The following is a 22,343-nucleotide window of genomic DNA, read 5'->3' on the forward strand; positions in this document are numbered from 1 at the left end:
CTCTAAACATGTTATGCTCAATTTACAGGTATTTATTTTTTATCACTAATGAGATACATGTAGGGCTTCATGTGCCCTATATTAAAACATGTATGTAGCTTTTAATAGGCGTATTCATCTGTCTGATCATCTACATGAAGCACACCTGTCTGATCAACAGTACAATTTCTACGAGGTTTCTGTTGTTGTTGTTCAAAATATTGATTTGGGATCAGGGGGACCCTATGTCCCTGAATTTCAATTAACTGTTTATACATGAACAGGATCTAATATACATCAGTATAAAAGAAATTACCCTTTAAAGTTTAAAGCAGGAAGAGCTTAAAATAGCAATAAACTGATTGGAGAACAAGTCCACGCATGGGAAGGGGTTGAGTTCCCATCAGCCCATCACAAAATCTTATAGGCCTATCAGCTCAAGCAAAAAGGAACAGGCCTATTAATTAAAGGGATTCTCCATTCTGAGAATATTTAATTAAAAGGAATAAAGTCCTGAGCAGAATGCTGAAAATTTCATTAAAATCAGATAACAAATAATAAAGTAATTGAATTTTGAAATTTAGCAATATTTTGTGAAAACAATTATATTCACATCGTCATGAATATTCATTAGATGGGCTAATGATGATGTCACATTACTGTACATGAATGTAAATGATGTGTCTCCATTATGATGAAACAAGTTGCAGCAAAATAAATAACTACATGTAATGCAATTAATCAGTTGTCAATCAATTTGTTTTTATAGTTCTTGGTTAAACTTAATTTTTTTTAAATAACTTTATTTTCATATAATAAAAAAACAAGTGGAGATAGGACATCATCAGTCTACTATGGAAAGCCTAGAACTGTTTCACCGGAATAATGCAAATCTTTATTAACATTCAATAACTTAGCTATTTGTTATCTGATTTTGATCAAATTTTCAGCAGTTTGTTCTGTGAAATTTATTGAAATATAAATATTTTCAGCCTGGAGCATCCCTTTAACCTAGAGGCACATGGGACCTAGGACTTTAATACCTTTTTACACAGGCTAAAATTTCCTTAACCCCCCGTACTATAGGTGGGGCTAAATTGCCACTTAGCCCCACCTATAGTACGGGGTTAAGCTTAGCCCACTTTCTTTTTACACAGCATTTTTGCAAAGTGGGCTAACCCCACCTTTAGTACGGGATTATTTGGCCCTGCAAAAAAGCAGGGTTATCCCAGCAATTGCGGTGCTACATGTAAGAGCAATAGTACGGGGATAAGATCGCTAGTGTAAAACGAAAGTGGGCTAAGCTTAACCCCGTACTATAGGTGGGGCTAAATGGCAATTTAGCCCCACCTATAGTACGGGGTTAAGGAAATTTTAGCGTGTGTAAAAAGTGTACGAGTGAATACTTGTACTACGAATGATCGACAAAAACCACTAATCCGGGGTTAGCGAGTTTTGTGTGTGAAAAGAAAGCATTCCTTATCCGGGGTTAGCAATAACAATTTGGCATGTGTGAAAAGGAAAAAAAATAGTACGGGGTTAAGGATAGTACGGGGTTAGCGATAGTCCAGGGCTATTAAAAATCCTGTGTAAAAAGGGTAAAAGCCCATCGACAAGCAAGGGGAATGACTTTTACATGGACTACACTGTACATGTATTTCAGAGCAATTGAGACCAAGTCCTGCGAAACATTGACTGAAGTTTCTGTCAGCAAACACAGAATGCCATCAATGCCTATGATGCACATACATGAAGTTCGTAGATTGTTTTATATTTGAACTTTGCCCGTTTTTTCCTAATTTTATTTCAAAAGTTTAGACCTGCATGCGCTCATTGTTTTTTCTTCAAGAAGGATAACAACATATTTTTTAGTCATCTAGTTTTATATGATTCTTTACCTATGGGTGATGTACATTAAGCCTTTAGGTCTAATGGTGATGGTCCAGGCTGAAAGTATGATATAGCTTAATAAATAGAGTAGAATTCACTGAGCAAAATGCCGAAAATTTCATCAAAATTGGATAACAAATAACAAAGTTATTGGATTTCAAAGTTTAGCAATATTTTGTGAAAACAGTCATCATGAATATTCATTAGGTGGGCTGATGATGTCACATCTCCACTTGTTTTTTTGTATTTGATTATATGAAATTAGGTTTATTCAAATTTGTTCCTCCAAGAACTAGAAAAATTGGATAGACAACTAGTGCATTTATATTTATTGCTGCAACTTGTTTCATTATAAGGGAGACATATTATTCACACAAGTATGAAACAATTAAAAGAATAGGATTTTATGTAATAACATAAAAAAAACGGAAAGTGGAGATGTGACATCATCAGCCCACCTAATGAATATTCATGACAATTATCTTCACAAAATATTGCTAAATTTTAAACTTCAATAACTTTATTATTTGGTATCCGATTTTGATGAATTTTTCGTCATTTTTTTCAGTGAATTCTACTCTATGTACAGTATTAAGATATAAATATTTTCAGCCCAGACCATCCCTTTAAGTCTGCATGAAGATGGAGAGATAAATCAAATACATACAAATAAAAAATGTAGGCCTACGTGTATATATAAAGTACAGAGTACCAACATCAAACCAAACTGTCAACATTGTACTGTACATGTCAGGTACGCCCAAATATGCAAAGAATGAAATCAATTCGGAATGACCTCATGGGCCATCAAACCTCTCAAGTCAACTTGCCATACATGACCAAGCACAGAACTTTAAAAAAAAAACCTGACCGAAATGATTTATTGCTGACAATAGAACAGCTCCTCGTTTCATTGTGAAATTCTTTTCTTCTTATTTACCGAACCATGATTCAATCAATGCAAGGCTCAACACAGTTGGTAAATATCCCTTTCGTTGGAAAGGGAGGCGTGTACTCAAAATACATACATATAGGCACTGTACTCAGTTTCATAGAATTAAGGGTGGTTTACTGCTATTTACATTCAAGTGATTCATCAGATTCATATTTGTCTGATGGAACGTTAGAATGACTTCCGTCCATTCCCATAACTTGACAATAGAATAGGAAATTATGATATTTTTAATGAATTTAGGCCTTTATTTTACAATCAGCCTACCGGTATTATAGACAAAACCCTTAAAGCATTTAATCTGTGAAATATAAAAGGGTGACATATTATGGCTGATTCGTATCATTTGTGCTGACTATATGCCCTTATTCATTTTAGAGAACATTCTTTGATTTGATGTGCACAGACAATTGCAGTTAACTTATTATTAAATACTATATTACAGAATTCCTTGAATCTTCTTCTCCTTGATTGATAATTTATTTTTTTCTTTCATTTCTTTATTATTCAAGTTCTATTATTCAAGTTCTAAAAAAAGTCTTTTTAAAAACATATACATGTATAGTCACACTACATGTAGGCCTACATGTATATTTCTTGTAGTTCAGATTCTTAAATTAATCTTTGCACAAGACAGAGCTTTTTTCATGAGTACCTTATTTTTCATGAGTACTAGTACTGCAGTATTCATACATTGTGCATACAGTACATATATGTACATTAAGATGTATGAGAACCCCCTTTGAACATCCACATGAGATTTAATCCAAAATTCTGATAGACATTTGACAAAAAGCCAATATTAGATTTTATAGAAATATCCTAATTTTGTTGGAATTGCCCAAATATTTTTTCTTCAAGTGGTTACACCATGTACGATCAAATCACATCAATATCATACATTCTGACAATCACTCTGTTGAAGAACATTGCTTCAAAACAAATGTAGATGAAACTTAAGTGCTTGTACATGAGAGGAGCTTTAAATGTACATGTCAATTGTAAAGTGTACGAAAACATATAGGCAACATCATAACATTCAAGATTTCAAAGTCTTTAGAATACATATCCACCCAGTCGAAGGCCTACAGCAAATAATACACCTACACACTGCACAAAGTGTATTGGAACATTGTAGATATCTCAACTTGCAACCTACATGTATAGGGTCTATTCTACTACCTATTCTTAAATTCAATAAACATGTATAAAGTCTATGGAGGTATGTGTTTTTAGTATGCATATCAAATCTATTTCACTCTGCATGTCAGCGACCTGATTTAAGACACCAACACCAGTGTCTGGAGTCCCCTAGTGAGCAGTCGCCATGGATATTGTAGTTGCCATAGCAACCGCATAGCACCATAATAGGGTAGCGAGCACCAAGGTGAAGGATCAAGGAATACTGAAGCATGGGAGGATGAATGCTACACGTACAGAACAGGGTTGCCATCAGCATTGTTGTTGACACTAAACTTTGAATTCATGCACTGCAGTACAGGTGGGGAGTCCATTTAAAAATATGTGGAAATAAGTATTGAAAAAAAAAAGATGTATTAAGGATGACATGAAAATGGTTAGGCCTATAATAAAACCAGTTGACGAAAATGATGGTTTTGATGACAGTGTTTATGGTTAAAAGGGGTTGTGGTAAAAAATGTTAATGCTTGTAAAAAAATTGGTTGACTGATAAGGATCAAAATGAAATGGTCATGATAAGTCGTCATAATCATCATCATCATCATCATCATCAACAACAACTCATCATCATCATCATCATCACTATCATCATAGTAATCAATCCTCATCACTATCATCACCATCACCAGTTCACCACCAATATCATCGCCTCCCACCACAATCATCATCATCATCACCACCACAACCACCACCACCATCAATATTACCACGACCATTATCATCATTCATCACCACTACCAGTTTTCATTACCATCACCATCATAATCTCCATCATCATCAACATTGCCATTATCACCACCACTACCATTATCATTTATCATCACAACCATTACCATCACCATCATCATCATCACCATCACCAATAGTCATCACTGCCACTATCATTCATCATCACCATGATAACCCACGATCAAATTCATCACACTGCCTTGAAATTTGATCATGATTTCAATTTGACTAACTTGAATAAATTTTCTGCTCCAACTCTCATCCTCATCTCCTTATTGATCTGTTGGTTCAATCTTTGTCGTCTATTCTGCATCTTGCTTCTCATCGTCTGATTCAATGGATCACAACCCTGTTCAGAAAAATAACATGGTGGTTTATAAACTTTGAATGGATTTTTTACAAATAGAATACAGTACAAAAGCCATAAAATAGAAGTCCAAGAAATGGAAAACATGCACAGTCACTAATAATAATATGTCACACAGATTTATAGAGTACATTAATGTACTAAACCTGAATTAATGAGAGACTTGAGACAACAGAGACACATTCTGCTTTATAAGGTAGAATACTCAAGAACTTTGGAATTTGAACGTGTAATGTACACAATGAAACCATGCACACCCTACATGCACATGACATGACTCATATATTATTCTGGTACTGTATTAAATTAATATTTGAAATAATACTTATTATTTACATCATGATTTTGAGCCAGCAAAATACTTGGATGCTGTCATTGTATGAAAAAACTTCATGTACATATACGTTCTGAAATCACTAGATATGTCCATAAAACTGTCATCAAAATCATTTGATAAAGTGGACTTGAACATTTCAAGGCCCTATGTCCCTATCCCATTTACAGTGGATGAATGGCAAGCTTTTATATGAAGGACCAGGCCCTGGCTGCTTGAATTGCCCTGAAATATGAACATCAAATTACCAAATACCTATCTCCAGAAGATTCTAGCTTTGATCCAGCCAGAGGCCTGTCCTAGTCTAATTGCCAACTTGCCTAGTTATCATTTGGTCTACCATCAGCATGTTCACTATCCATACGGTCTAAATGTCAGTTTGTCCACTCACCATTTCGTCTAATAATCAGTTGGTCTAATAGCCATTTATTGTCCACTCACCATGTAGCTGACCATTTGTCTAATTGGAGTCTTAATTGGATAATGAATGAAAATAAAATGGACAGACCAACTGGTTATGAGACGAAATGGTCATACACCAACTGGTGCTGGTGATTAGATGAAGTGATAATTGGACCAAATGGTTGTTAGACAAAATGGTGGACAGAATGGCATTAGACTAAATGAAGGTAGGCCATGTGGTGAGTGGACGAATCGACAGTTTTACCTGTCCGATAAATGCAAGTGGACCCAAAAGGCAGCGTAAATGGACAACAATGCAAGCGAAAGTATCACAATTTGGGCAAGCCTCGGAAAGACCTCTAACCAGCCTTTCACTGTTTGAACCAGACAAACATGAAACAAAGTCTAATACCAAATTCACATTGCAAACCCTTGTTTCACTCCAAATGTCACTAATAAACCCATTACTGTACAATTGAAAAGTAACACAAGTACAGACAGTAAAACTCACAAGCATTTTTCTACATTGGCAGTAATCGAGTCGCTAAAAATCAGTTCATGTATTGTAGTCCTGCATACATGTATACACTCCCAGTGAGACAGTCAGCGACTGGTTATACGTAATACTAATATTGCTCTCATCTACATGTACGTATTTGACTGTCAATCAGATATTTGGCCTACTCTAAATTCCTGCTATCACATGAAGCATGATATGGTATTGTTTGCATATTCATGACATCATCTTTCTAGTATTTACATATTCAATGAGCTTTTAGGGACAAGTACTGTATAATGTACCCCCTCCCCTTTAAACCCATATAAACACAAAGAGAAGAAAACAAAATTGGAAATTCATTCTCATTTCAATAATTAAAAAAATAATAATTCAAAACAAATATGAAGTCATTGAATGTACCAATTTAGAAATTTCTCTGACAGCAGACCTTTTGAATTGTGAAGGAAAAAATATGGTCTCAATCATCAAATAGCTTCAATTTATTTAAAATAATCAAGATTTGTGCAGAGTACAGCACACAATGCAACTAATTTTCTGTAATATTGCTCCATGATATAAACTGCTCATTTTTGTGTTTGATTCAATTGCAGACAAACACTAACATTTGAAGCAATACCATTATGAAGTCATGTTATAGAAAATAGGCCAGAAAATACAACCAATGCTGTCAAATAGCATATTGCATACATGTGTAATGTACACATACATGTACATTGAGAAACCTCTCTTGGGAGTTAACACATAATTAAGATTTTCAAACCTGGCCTTGTATATGTATCTCTTAATATCACTGTAATAAGATCAGTCTGCTAAAATTAATCCTTTCATCATGGAGTGTCAATTAAAGTTACAAGGTAACTAACTATAACTCCTGATATTTTTATTGTACAATGTAAGCGATCTAAGCCCTGGTGATTGAGACAGAAGATTAATTTGGGGAAACATAATCAACTGGTAATAACTTGAGTAAAGCGATCAAGTTTCATTCTACGATAGTTTCTTGGAAGGAAAGGCCAATCTGACAGTCACTGCAAAACAACGACATTGACAACAATAAAAACAACAAGATCATATCTCTTACATACATGTACTATTGGCAATACTCTACCTAAGAATGTTGTACCTCAAAATAATAGTTCAAAATAATAGATCTAAATTTGCATATTTCATATTCATTAGGCCCTACAATATGTCATCAAACATGCAATTTTGCAAACTATCATGAACCATTAATAAATGAAATTTAGAAGGCAGGGGAGCCACATACATGTACATACATCTACACTTACATGTACATGGCAGATGTTACAAATCAAAATTTTGAAATATCAAACAATTTCTCTGACTATATATGTAGCTTGTTGCTGCAGTAGATACATCAATGCGTCATGTATATTTCCTTACTTTACACTATTACTTTTAAAACAAAAACTTCACGTTAGTACTACTTCACATACATGTAGTGATAAAATAAAGCTTTCAATTCTAAAATGATCCATCATTCAAACCTTGAGCTAAACATGTGATTTTTCTGAAAAATGTTTTCCAGACAACAAAACAGGGTGTTGTACAAAAACACAATGTGAATAAATTACAATCATCTGTTTTAAAGATAACTTCTGGCATGTTGGCTTCTTTCTTTCAATGTCAACGTCTGTTGATCAGAGATCAAGGACTTTGACGACATTGGCGAAGACCTATCCGGTGGGTGTGTACAAGCTAAACTGATTTAAAGGCCAAGTTCACCCATGGAACCCCAACAATATTCCAGAAGAGAAACGTATTTCAGATGAGCATATTAAAGCAATATCTAAGTTCTATTATTGGTGCAAATCATGGTCAGTGTGCAAGTAGGAGAACATAAAGATACAATGTACATGAAGTTGGGACTTGGATTACATGTACTGTAATATCATAAAATCAAGTGCTACCGTACTTCTTTTATATCATATCAATTATGCTGTATTTCAAAACTGAATAAAGACTCTCCACAAAATCAAAATAACTCATAGTTTGACATTTTCCATGAGAATCAAACCATATGTGCTATCCAATTATTATCATTATAGGACTAGACTATGATTTTATTGGAGGAAAGATTTAAAATATATTCACAGCTTATACCAGTATACATTACACAATAAATATGTAACTTGACATCAACTATGAATAGTTGTTTCATTATACAAAATATTTAATATATTTGTACAATAAGTCCTGGTAGATTTGATTTTTGTAACTGTTAAGCCTGTCTACATGGTCTATTAAAAGGCTTTGGTAATTTAAAGGTCAATAATGAATTGGCTAGATCTACTAGATTATCATCTATTATTGATTTAACATTCACATCTTTAAAAAGTGTTGACTTTTTTTCTGTCATTGATCTATGACTAGGCTCCCTTTCATTCAAATTTCTTCTGACTCTTGAGATAAATGAAATAAAAGACAAAGATACTGACTAAAAAAAACAGACAAGTGCAATTTCTCCAATCTCATGGAACATAAAAAAACGCTCATGGACATGGATTCATGATCTGCATTATGTCAACATCGACTCCACCCACCAACCAAAACGATCCTGCCTCAAGTTCACCGTCGACAAACGGCTACTCATCACACCGCTTTGCATGGCGATACCAATGCAATGGAAACCGCAGCATGCAGCAAGCAGTAGCAGCCGCCGGAATTTTAAATCATCATTAAATAACAATCTAAATTTATTACCTTTCTTCTAGGCGGATCGTTTTCCTGATCTCCAACTCGGGTGTCAATAATCTCCATAATTCAAAATTCTGTTCGCTAGTGTTTTCGAGCTTATTTCAAGTTTTCAACATACAAGTCAAAACAAAAGTAGAAATATTCCAAAAATTGCCAGTGAGTGAGCGTTGCTCGCTTCGGCTATGCGCTAGCTCTCTCGATCTCTGCTACACGGTTGGAGCTGCAGCACGTCGCGTCTTTACGGTACACTCATAGAGATGTATACATCTCTCTATGGGAACACTTCGCTCGCTTTTCGATATTCCCATGCATCTGATGCACCTGTTGGAAACTCACTGACGAGCTATGTGGACCCATGGACATTGGTCGGTAAATCAGCTATAGCGCCACCGTTCAGCATAAACATTATAATATACCTTTCTTTATCTCTCTCTCTGTCCATAGCCATTTAAAAAATCATTACATCAAGTTAAAGTGGTTTTATAAACCATTATGTATGTTTATATAATATATATATATAGTTACAATGCAACATCAACCGAAAAGAGGACACACAATTCAACAGAAATGGCGGAAATGGGATAGCAATGCCCCATAATCATATGCAGAATATTTTCAACCGGGATTTTCAATTCAATTTATCTGAATGATGATAATGAAGCATAATTATACAAATATCAGAAATGAGGAACCAGTCTCTTGAAGAATAAGTACGGTCCGTAAATGGTGAAGGCAAGTTTAGATTGATGTATAATGTTGTGGTTACACGGTACACTATTCCTTCGTGGGCATTTGTTTGAAACACTCAGCCTTGTGGGAAAAACAAGAAGCAAGAATATGATATGTATCACGTGTAGATAGAAAAAAATCAGAAAAGTGAGTGGATATGGAAAAAATTAGAGAGTAATTATGGAGGAAGAGTGATTCAATGTAATTTATAGACCCTACGCGCTCTCAGGTCCCCTGTACCCGTCTCTTTTATTGATCAATTTCATAGAAAGATAGATAGATAGATAGATAGATGGTTTATTTGATAAAAATCATACACTCTAAAAACAAATCAGTCAAATATGACTAGTTAATGAGGTCAGCTGGGTGCAACTGTTATTCTAGTCATATTTACTAGAACAGAGTTATTTCTGACTAGAATATATGTCAGAAATGTGAATATCAGTGATTGCCATATCAGTTGCTCCCAGCTGACTACTGGTCAAGTCAATTTGATTGATTTGTTTTAAGAGTGTACATCATGGCGGCCAAGCCGAATTGTGATACATTTACATATAGATTTTAAAGTGAATCAATACATTAAAAATGGAATACATAGCATTGAAATGAATAATAATTAATAAGCGCAAACATTGTGGAATAGAAACATCGAAAATACTATGATATGATTAAAATGTAAATTCATTAATAATTGCAAAGGTAACTATGCAATAGTTCAGTTGGATAATTATGAACTAGCAGAAATTAAATTGAATCGACACTGGATTAAAGTGAAAGTTAATTGATATATATTATTATATTATAAACATTGATTTTGAAAAGTAGTTATAAATACACATAACAAAACGTGAAATAGCGGCAATATTGGAATTAGATTAACTAGGAATTATTTTAATGAGAAGTTGAGAAACTATTACAAATTTGTCAACAACTGCAATTAATTACTATATAATGCATCGATCAGTGAGTGAATTAAGCTGATATAATAAGTAGATATAGTACAAGAATGAGATTCCCATAGAACCCGGGGGTCACGTCAATGTAATAGTGGATACCATGCGCGACCTTGGGGGTTGCGAAAAGCACCCTTATAAACAAATATTTTCCATATTCTGAAAATGCACCCCTTAAACGGTATCGGCATGTTAGACCCTACCCTTAACAAGTATTATAGAAACAAAACGATACCCTTGATTTGATTTTTGATTTATTGTTTTCTTCTGCATCCATAACATTCGTATAATACATTTTTCATAACATAATAGAAATAATTTATTAGCATTTTCGGCATGAATCATAAATAAAGAGTACTAAAAAATAGTTCCAGACAAAAATGATTAACTATATGATATTCACAATTTGCAGGAGAAGGATTGTCATCATAAGCAGATTGCTTGAAAAAAATGACAATCCCAAACTTATACTAATTGAATTAATTAATACATTTATAAAGCAGAATGGGCATATATTTTCAAATACGAAACATGAATTCATGCAATATTATAGTATGAAGATGAAGATGATAAAGCTGAGGGTGACGTTGATATGTATTCCCTGAATTTAACCCCTAAACAAGTACATCGATATTTTAATTGTTATATGTCACGGACGTCGGTTTTTAATACCTTTACCTACATCATTGGGTTTAGTACGGCCCCACCTCCCACACCTCGCGCAAATCGGACTCTAAACACGTAGTGTTGACTGTGGTGAAAAAAGGTACATCCTTTATAGAACATTTTAGTCTTTTTACCCTAACACATTTGACCCTAAACACGTAGGTTTCCGAGCAAAATAGATACTTTTTTTCGTTATTTTAGTGTTTTGACAATTTGCTTGGTGTAAAAATTGCAAAGGTAAAAATGGCAAAGGTAAAAATGGCAAAGGTAAAAATGGCAGAGGTAAAAATGGCAAAAGTAAAAATTATTACCTCTGCCATTTTTACCTCTGCCATTATTACCTGGCACCTATACGTAACGTGACCTGAAAATGACATCCTTTTTACGTATTTTGGGGGGTCGCGCCTGGTATCTACTCGTCAATGTAAGTGCCCTCTCCACGCGGCCTTACAAGCTTTTAGGAGGCTGTTCGTTACGATTATTATTGAAATTCAATTGTCACCGGCAAATAGGTCGACCATATCGACAATGGTATTCTTGTGAATGTAACATTTAATATAAAAAAAGTGAGAAAGGATATCAACTTTGATAAAACTCCAAATCTTAATATTTTTGTATCTCTGTATATTTTTATTTCAATCAATTAATTATACCATTAAGGATTCTCTCTTTTTTGGGGGGGGATTGGGCAGCAGGCGCGGATCCAGGAGGGGGCCGAGCCGGCCCCGCCCCCCTATTTTTGACAACCTGCAGAAAAGGTGTACTCTTTACGTTGATAGAAACTACGAAAAACAGAAAGAAAAGTAAGAAAGAGGTATTTTACCCATGATGTGTAATTTACAGCCTCGTAACGACCGGCCCGACCTCGAAAGGAAAAAAAAAAAGGTGAAGGGGAAGAATTGGAAAATAGACTTTATATAAAATTTTTCGCTCGCGCTTCGCGCTCGCATTGCCTGTGAAATGAATCCCATTCAAGAGGGTTAAATGACACTAATATATATAACCAAAATATATACAATATATGCGGGTGGGTGTTTCATAAAGCTGTTCGTAAGTTAAGAGCAACTTTAAGAACGACTGGTGATCCCTTCTTGCGGTGAGATGTATATTGAATTGGCGATGGTTTAGCGCATAAGAAAGGATCACCAGTCGTTCTTAAAGTCGCTCTTAACTTACGAACACCTTTATGAAACGGCACCCAGTTCTGATATAAATTTGCACACATTTTTTAGCTCGGACATCAAGCTTTCATTATTTTGTTTGATTTACACAAAATCTTAATGTGTATCAAAATGTTCAGCTCGCGCTGCGCGCTCGCATCGTTTGATTTGTGAGAAACCTATGCTCTTTGGAAATTCTTACCAAAATTTGTCAAAATGCTCCTTTATCATGTCAGTATATCAAAAAATTAAGCTCATGCTTCGCGCTCGCATTTAATTGTTTGAGACACACAGCTTGTTTATTTAAATAAAAACGCGCTTAGACTGTTCATTTTTTTCAGGTCGGAATATCAGAAATTTTGAACTCGCGCTTCGCACTCTCATTATTTAATTGGTGATACTTGTATCCTCTCCATTAATCACTAAAAACAGTCCTAATTGAGTCACTTTTCACGTTACTATATGATAAAATTTCGGCTCGCGCTCGCATTGTTTAGTTGGATACTTATCTTTGTTCATGATTATAAAAACTGCTCTGAATCTTCAGTTCTAAGGACATAAAATATCAAAGATTTTTAGCTCGCGCTTCGCGCTCGCATTATATATTAAGACCACATGAGATACCTTATATTTTTTGTAGCAATAAAAACTAACATATACTTAAAACTTCAGTCTTTAGTTAGGACTACCCCCTGAAAAACCAAAAAAAAAAGCCAGATTGTAGCGGCCAATCGAGAAAAATGTTGATCAAAATATTTTTCGGCCCCCCCCCCCTATTGGCGAAAGCTGGATCCGCCCATGGGCAGGGTGTTTATCTTGCCACTTTGAACACGCATGGCACGACTTCTTACGTGACCGATACAAAGGATGATCGAGGGATGGCTACCCTCCATTGGCGTAAATCCTGTCGAAGTATAATGGGGGGGGGGGGGCTGATACCAATACATTGACTTAAGAATTAAAAAAAAAATTAGAACACCCCACACCAAGCCTAATGTAACCGTGTACATTATACTACCATCTTTCAGTTAAAGGCCTATAATTACTCCGATGACTATTTTATAGTATATTTATTTTTACATAAACTTCTGAATTAGAATAAATATTAATATCCGAGTGAGCAAAGTGAGCGAGCAATTAAACAAGACAAAATGATATCCAAAAACGTCTTTCAAGTGTCTGTAATTTTCACATCACATGCTATGTATACGGTGGTACATTACCATCTATCTCTTTTGGTGATGATAGTTATGACTCAGTCACAATCAGGGGCGTCAATCCATTTTTCAGATTGGGGGCAAATGGTTGTGATCCTGAACTAAATAATTACTGCGAGCGCGGAGCGCTTGATGAAAATTTTGTTCCCCGCGACCTAAGAACTGGACATTTTAGCCACTTTTTGTAATCATGAACAGGATACGTATTTACCTAATTTCGAAGAGCAAGCGGGAAAATGAGATTTAGACCTAAAAATGGGACACTTATTCATGTTTTGTAAATCATGAAAAGGATGGGTAATTGGGTATTTTCCTACATCAATAAAGGGAGCGTGAAAGTGGATAATTCAAATTATTTATTATGAAAATCAATAATGCGAGCGCGAAGCGCCAGCTGAAAAAAATATATTGCGATCCGAAGAAGGCTCAATTTTAGCATTATTTCAAGCACTGTGTAGGTAAATTGTGAATCGGTTACGGTTAGCATTAAATAAACGGTGCGAGCGCAAAGCGCGAGCTGATTTTTTTTCTATTATTATTTTTGACTTGGGATCGGGACATTTTAAGGAAATTTTTTCCATCATGATAATATATTAAAAAATAATGTTTACTTTCCTATTCCTCTTACTAAACTCGAGATGAACTCGTCGATAATCCATTCTGAAAAAAGGACAATATAATTATTAGGAATTCATGGATATGTTATCAACCTTTTTTCTTTATATATCTAATAAGCCTCAGTTATGAAAGCGCGAAATTTGTTGATATCAAGACCTGAAATTTTAGGCACTTTTTAAAATTATGAATAGGATGCAATGATTCATATGTTTTTCAAAAATGCTAGCGCAATTGCGAGCAAATATTTATGATAAAACTGCCATGAAAAGGTGAATTTTAAGTAGTTTTGTTTTATATCAAGTTAGTTATATACATAACTCACCTTGATCCGCCTATAATAAAGCGTTTGCCATTTTTGTCTTGCCTGCGTAGCGGAGCGAGACATAGGTATCACTATTTCCGGCGTCGGCGGCGTCGCGGCGTCGCCGTCGTCGTCGTCAACAATTGTATTGTACACCCAATAACTTTCTATAGCTTCGAGGTGGGATCACCAAATTCATACCAGAGGTCCATCTCCTGAAGGCACAGGTCAAGTTCGAATATGAGTCGAATTTGAATAAGGTCAAAGGTCAATGAACTTTCCATGACTGGCACTGTGCTATGTTGTACACATAATAACTTTCTATATCTTCGAGGTGGGATCACCAAATTCATACCAGAGGTCCATCTCCTGAAGGCACAGGTCAAGTTCGAATATGAGTCGAATTTGAATAAGGTCAAAGGTCAATGAACTTTCCATGACTGGCACTGTGCTGTGTTGTACACACAATAACTTTCTATAGCTTCGAGGTGAGATCGCCAAATTCATAACAGAGGTCCATCTCTTGAAGGTGCAGGTCAAGTTCAAATGTGAGCCGAATTTGAATAAGGTCAAAGGTCAATGAACTTTCCATGACTGGCACTGTGCTGTGCTGTACACACAATAACTTTCTGTATCTTCGAGGTAGGATTGCCAAATTCATACAAGAGGTCCATCTTTTGAAGATGCAGGTCAAGTTCGAATGTGAGTTGAATTTGATTAAGGTCAAAGGTCAATGAACTTTCCATGACTGGCACTGTGCTGTGTTGTACACACAATAACTTTCTATAGCTTCGAGGTGGGATCGTCAAACTCGTAACAGAGGTCCATCTCTTGAAGGTGCAGGTCAGGTTCGAAAGTGAGTTGAATTTGATTAAGGTCAAAGGTCAATGAACTTTCCATGACTGGCACTGTGCTGTGTTGTACACACAATAACTTTCTATAGCTTCGAGGTGGGATCGCCAAACTCGTAACAGAGGTCCATCTCTTGAAGGTGCAGGTCAGGTTCGAATGTGAGTTGAATTTGATTAAGGTCAAAGGTCAATGAACTTTCACACTACTTTGTTCCTCTAATGACATGAACTTTATAATTTTTTACTTTTTAACACTAACATTTTACATCAGAACTCAGTACTCTCTATACCTGAACCAGATTTTGTATTTTACTTGTTTATTCTTTAAAAACTGTTGTTATTTATTTAATGAGCTATAGTTCTTGGCACCATTTATAATATTCACACAAATTTGCCAATGGTACAATAGAAAAGATGTCAAAGTTTCTTAAATGTTATAGCTTCATAGTATTAACAGCATTCTTAGTGTTATCTGATTTTCTAGGGATAAAGTAGGCCTATACCATTAATGCATATGTAAACTGTCAGAACCACAATTCACCCCTGAACTGCTGACAGCCTCAGAAGTCATATAGCATAGTTTTGACATGCAATCTCTTCATGACTGCAATGTGCAGGCGAGACAACGCTTGGCGTGTGCCTTGTCTTATTTATTCATTGGCAAAAAATAATGCCTATATGATAAAATTCCTGTCTAAATGTATCTCGACAAAAATTCCAATGATAGATGGGATCATTTCCCGCGCGCAGCGCGCGGAAAATCACAATTTTGTAATGACCTATAGACGTAAAAACCAAATTTATACCGTATTTGGTTCATTTGCCAATTCTGTGTAACTTTAATAGTTTTATTTTCGTTTTGCACTTACGGAACTATTGGAGGGGGAAACACTATGCTTGCCCCCAACATTTTCGTTGATGGGGCGATCGCCCCCCCCCCCCCCGGATCGACGCCTCTTGGCTACGGCGAGTCGAAACCAGCCGTTTTAACATTTTTCGTACCAGCTAAAATAGGTATTTGAATAAAAATAAATAAAATGTCTGTTTTTTACTTACCGTATAGGGCAAATGTAATTGCAGCATACTGAAAGGCCTATCACATTTTTTTTCAATGGCTATTGTTTTTGTTGACATAATAATTATAAAGTACTTAATCACAATTGATTTCCATATGCGAGCGATTTTTAAACTTTCTTTTTAATAGTTGACAGACAGCATTGTGACCACGGGCGTAAATCCCGGGGGGATATCACCCACCTTATAGAGAGGGGGATATGTAAAATCATCCCCCACTTTTCAAGACAGAATTTAGATTTTTTAATAATGAATTGATTGATACTACTGTTAATGCATGGATTCATCTTTAAATGCAGTCAAAGTGCTTAAATGCCCAATTTTGCACTTTAAAAATATCAAATTTCTCGCGCGGTTGCTCCGCTCCCGGGCTCAATCTTTTTCAAGATTTTGGTCATGACATTATGGCAAATCCCCATACGCATAGCATAGGCATATTGAAAATATTATAACCCCTGCATCATGAGAGTATTGTTTTAATACGTCCATATATATTGTATGATACAAATGAATTTTAAATATGGTAATAACTGTGATCATAAAAAAACATCCTTTGAATACACTGGCGTGAATGTGGGGGGGAGGGGGGAGTACCATCCTAGTATCTTCTTGGAAGCGGGGGATTTTTGGGGACACTATACTGATGACATCGACCAAATCAGTGAGGAAAAACAGTGACAAGGCATTTGGACAGCAATTTTTCCCCCACACTTTACAACTTCATCCGTCTATATTTTATAGGAGGCGGTAAATCACATTATAGCAAACTATTTTAAATATGAATTTTGTTCCAAATGTTGAATGTTTCATCATCTCCAAATATGTTCTTGATATTCAAAATCTTTCCTTTCTACACCATTTTTATATTAATTTGCACCATGTGCAACGCGCCTCGGAATAGAATATTTCTAGATAGATGGCGCTATATAAATGCCTATTATCACCATTATTATTATTTCCACCTATTTGGAAGTTCATACTGATGTGGTTTGTGATGGCCAATAATCATTATACAGTGCCTATCGAAAAAAGTTTACACTTAGAAAAAATACTGTAAAATTATACATTTGCAATATCCTGAAGATTTTTGCTGATACATTTAAGCAATTGACGATATAACTGACGAAAAATATTTCCGTTTGAGTGAGCACCACTTACTTTTGAAAAGTTAGTGAAAAATGATTTGCGCAGAACTTTGAAATAGTTGTGCGAATAAAAGTAGACCTTAATCATGAAGAACACGTTGAATTTAGCTAGTAAAATTGATTTGAAGATATCTTTTATCTTTGTAACTTGTTTCCTTGCCCAAAACACTTCGAAGAGTGCATTGCGCCCCACCCCATTCCCCTCACACACCGAGGCCATCGTGACGATATTTGCTTTACACTGAGCTGTGATTTACATAAAATGGCTTAGGCTTGATTTTCATTTTGTTAATCATTGTCAAGCTTGGAAAAGGTGTGGAGAAACAATCATTAAATAAAAAATGAAATGTAAACCCACTTTAAATGATAAAAACTTAGTGAAAAGTGCTGTAGTGATATAAACTTTTTTTCGGATTTAGTTATGTCCTCAGATCCAGGTGGCACAAAAAGGGTAAATGTTGGGCTTACAGGTGTTGAAATTTCAATTTGGGTGGCAAAATTGTTACAAAATGCTTGAATGTATCTGTTTTATTTCAATTGACTAAAAGTGCAAGGGAAATGTATGAGAAATGTTTCGCCGGTTAACTTTGATTTCGCCCTTTCCCCTTGACACATCGTGAAAACGAGCATTTCTGCGCAAACAAATTTTTACGAACTTTACAAAAATGGACAGTGCTCACTCAAGTGTAACATTCTGTCAAAACTTTTACTTTCACTGGATAGATGAGACCCAAACCTAACATTATATGTGAAAAATTACCCTTATACTGTATATTTTTTAATTCTCGGGGCTTTTTCGAGGTGTAAACTTTTTTTGATACGCACTGTATATAGCACCCTTAATCCCGATAATCAAGAACCGCTTTTTTTTTCATTCTTATCTCACCTTTAACCAGTGAGCAGATATGGACGGTTTAATCCTCAATTGCTCTTTATATTTATATTTCCTTTTCTTCCAAAGTCTAATTCATTTTGATAATTTACCTTATCATACTCTGTAATTATATGCACATCATTTTAAACGACCGCGTTAACTTTTTTAAGGCTCGCCCACGACTCAATCGCTGAATTTCTCGCATCGCATTATTACACACCCTTGAAAAGATTTTGGTCATAATTCTGTCTTCCAAATATTTATTACTCGCTCGATTTGCTCGCTCGAATATTCTTAAATCCTTACAAATCCATTACAATATTAAAGCCATCGAAAAAAAAACATGATAAGCCTTTAAATGAAAGTTGGTAGTATTGCACACATTTACAGTATGTGCACAAGTATACATTGCCCGTGATGTGATAATTTGACACACCACTTAAAACATGTGTAAAAGAGTTTTTTTGGACATCATTTTGTCTTCCAGTTACTTAAAATTTGCTCGCTCGCTTCGCCCTACTTGCATATTGATATTAGCTCTAATTCGTTTACTTTATATTACGACAAATCTATTACAGCAATATAGGTATCGAAAAAATCGTGATTTATGCTTTTAACTAAAATACACATTTACAGCATATGCCTACGTATACATTGTCCGTATTATACTCCACAGGCGCGTACGCAGGATTTTTGAAAGGGGGGGGGGGTTCGAGCTGATTTTTTTTTAAATCTCCCGCCCAGTCTCTAAAAAGTGATGAGCGGGGGGGGGGGGAGGTGATGATTTTTTTTTCAGCGCTGCAAATAAGACAATAACATTTAAGTGGGGATGGGATATGTAACAGTGCGGTCATGACCCGCGAGCGAGCAGAAATGTTCTCGTTTTTGCGTTGAAAACATAACCTTTTTGTCAATAGTTTATTGGTATCATAGTCGATGCTACATGTCCTTCGGATCGTAGCACTCATGATATGGCCTTGATCAGAACACTAGAAACTTGAGAAATGTCATGAATAATTACGAGCGAGCGGAGCGAGCGAGCCGAAATGTTTGCGTTTTTCCGTCAAAACATACAATTCTTCTCAACAGCTTGTTGGTAATGATTACATATTAGTTGATGATACATGTCCTTCTGCTCGTAAGTCTCACGATATGGCCTTGATCAAGAGACTAGAAACTTAAGAAATTTCATAAATGATTACGAGCGAGCGGAGTGAGCGAGCCGAAATTTTCGCGTTTTCCCGTCAAAACATACATTTCTTGTCAATAGTTTGTTAGTAAATCAAGTATTAGTCGATGCTACATGTCCTTCTATTCGTAACACTCATAATACGGCCTTGAACAGAAGACTAGATACTTATGGAATTTCATAAATTATTACGAGCGAGCGGAGCGAGCTAACCGACATTTTAGCGTTTTCCGTCATTTTGGTTTTCATATTGGTAAAACATATTTTGTAAGAAAACGTATGTCTTTGTCTTGGTTCACTTGTATTCATAAGTATACATCATGATAATCATGTATGACCTTGTTAATGGCGATACTGTGATCATGTCGGCGACATGCGGAAATAAAAGATATAATAAAATGGAGCGAGCGAAGCGAGCGGAAATTTTTTCTGTGTTTTTCGTCGGAAACATGAGATTCTGTTCATTATTGCTGTCATATACATTATTGGGTAGGGGAACTGTCCGTAACCAGACCAAGGAGTTATCAGGCGCTTGCCCGATAACTCCTTGACCAGACCGACCTCTGGGGAGACAAGCAAAAAAAAAGGGGGGGGGTTTGAACCCCCTAAACCCCCCCCCCTTGCGTACGCGCCTGATACTCCACTTGAAAGAGGTTTTTGGACATCTTTTTGTCTCCCAACTACTCTGAGAATTTGCTCGCTCGCATATATTTACTGGAATTCTCTTCTTTATAGCCATCGAAAAAAAAATCGTTATAGACCTTTAACTGAAGGATGGCAGTATTATATACATCGTATACCCCCGAAATCCTTGGTATGGGGTCTCCTCAAAATTTTGAATTTTCAGAGCAATTATATTGCTATTATACCCCACTGCAGGCACTTCTCAGACCGGATATACGCCAGTAATTTTTGTTTTGTAATAATATTCATTAATCATTCAGTTCAAAATCAAAGTGATGGTACATTGTAAAATATTACAATTCAATATTAACAAAACACTGTTCACAAAAGACAAATAATTATTCATAATACAAAATAATCGAACAAAATTTCATGGTTAATAGCTCATAATTATGACCGATATCGTCTTTCAAGGAGTGTTTAATTATGAGCTAAATGTGACGATTGAGTGTAGCGAGCGAGCGAGCCTTGAAAAACTGGTTGCTTCAGTCGTTTAGAATACTAGTAGTAGGCATTATATCAGAAGATAATAAGGGTAAATTATCAATAACATAAACTTGAGAACAAAATAAATAAATAAAGAGAAAACAAGGACGTCAAGATTGTTCAGTGAAAACTCATTTGCTCATTGGACTCGTCAAGGTTATCAAAAACACCGATTTTCAAGAAAAATGGTGACTAGCCAATTGTGTTTACGGTATGTTTTTTTTTCCCGGAGCTCTTTCCTCCTCGATTCTGACAAGTTTTCGGGTTCTTCCAGATCGTACAAAACTTGTTTAGGGGTCATATTTTGGCGACAACTTGTTTCAGGACCAAAAATGTCTAAATTAATCCCGCGAAAAACTTGTTTATGGAGTTGTTTTTCACTGAGAAACACTCGTTTAGGGGTTGTTTAGAAATAATTAGGTCACACATGTGTACAGCAATACATGTGACTGCCCCCCCGGACATGATTGGACATTCAAAATTTTGTGCAAAATTCATATTTGAAATATTTATTGGATGGTTGTGATTTGAAGTCACCTACAACATTGATAAAATTGTAAAGACAATATATGGAAACATTGCTTTCCTAACATGCCTCAGTGTTTCATGAACGGCATTGATTTTGCCAATGTCATCAATATGATAGGCCCATATTTTGGTATAAATTATCACCCGGTTCCAATAAGATGCCAGAATATGACCCCCACCCCCTTTTTTTCATTAGATTATGATCAAAGTCATAACCATATCTAAGATTCCTTGGTATCGTACAATTCACAAATGGACTCATTATAACCATACTCTCATGACGCAGCGGATATAACAGTTGCAATAAGGAATTTATCATGGACATAATTATTTTTGTGAGAATATAATGAGCACGGGAGCGGAGCGACAGCGCAAGAAATTTTGTTTTTTAGGGTGCATTATAATGCAAATTTAAGCAATTTTACTGCTTTTAAAGATGAATCCACACCATGTACATGCAACAGCAGTATTAATCATTTTGGTGATTAGAAGTTTCCTTCCTTACGGAAGCGGCAAAGCCTGTAGGCTTTATGGAGTTGCATTAATTTGGAGACGTCTCTTGTGCTCACTTCAACAAACAATTTATCTCTTATTTGTTTTGTTCACATATTCACACATTTATTCGCATTTTTCCGCTCCTTCCTTTATGTTTCTCATCTTCCGTGCGTTTATTTTTGTGTCGCAAACCGGGCATATAGGCCCCCGGACATAGGCCTTTGACACCCCTGCCTAGAACCGCCAACCATGTACGCCATTGACACAGTAAAAAAAATAGCA

At 35.6% G+C, this 22,343-nt stretch overlaps 1 protein-coding gene across 2 annotated transcripts in view; it reads right to left on the reverse strand.

Moving 5' to 3' along the window:
* Positions 1 to 9,284, reverse strand: part of LOC121408052 (rhophilin-1-like) — a 43,211-nt gene extending 33,927 nt beyond the window's left edge. The window contains exons 1-2 of one of the 2 annotated variants that reach the window (XM_041599367.1): positions 9,098 to 9,284; positions 4,984 to 5,099 (exon numbers count right to left, since the gene is read on the reverse strand). In XM_041599367.1, the coding sequence (XP_041455301.1) occupies positions 4,984 to 5,099; positions 9,098 to 9,154 (173 nt within the window). In that variant the 5' untranslated portion in view covers positions 9,155 to 9,284. Of the gene's footprint in view, positions 1 to 4,983; positions 5,100 to 6,364; positions 6,388 to 9,097 lie in introns of those variants that run through there. The other variant, XM_041599368.1, reaches the window with a different exon arrangement.
* Positions 9,285 to 22,343: the final 13,059 nt, after the last annotated feature.

This window comes from Lytechinus variegatus, chromosome 2 (assembly GCF_018143015.1).
Source record: "Lytechinus variegatus isolate NC3 chromosome 2, Lvar_3.0, whole genome shotgun sequence".
NCBI lineage: Eukaryota > Metazoa > Echinodermata > Echinoidea > Temnopleuroida > Toxopneustidae > Lytechinus > Lytechinus variegatus.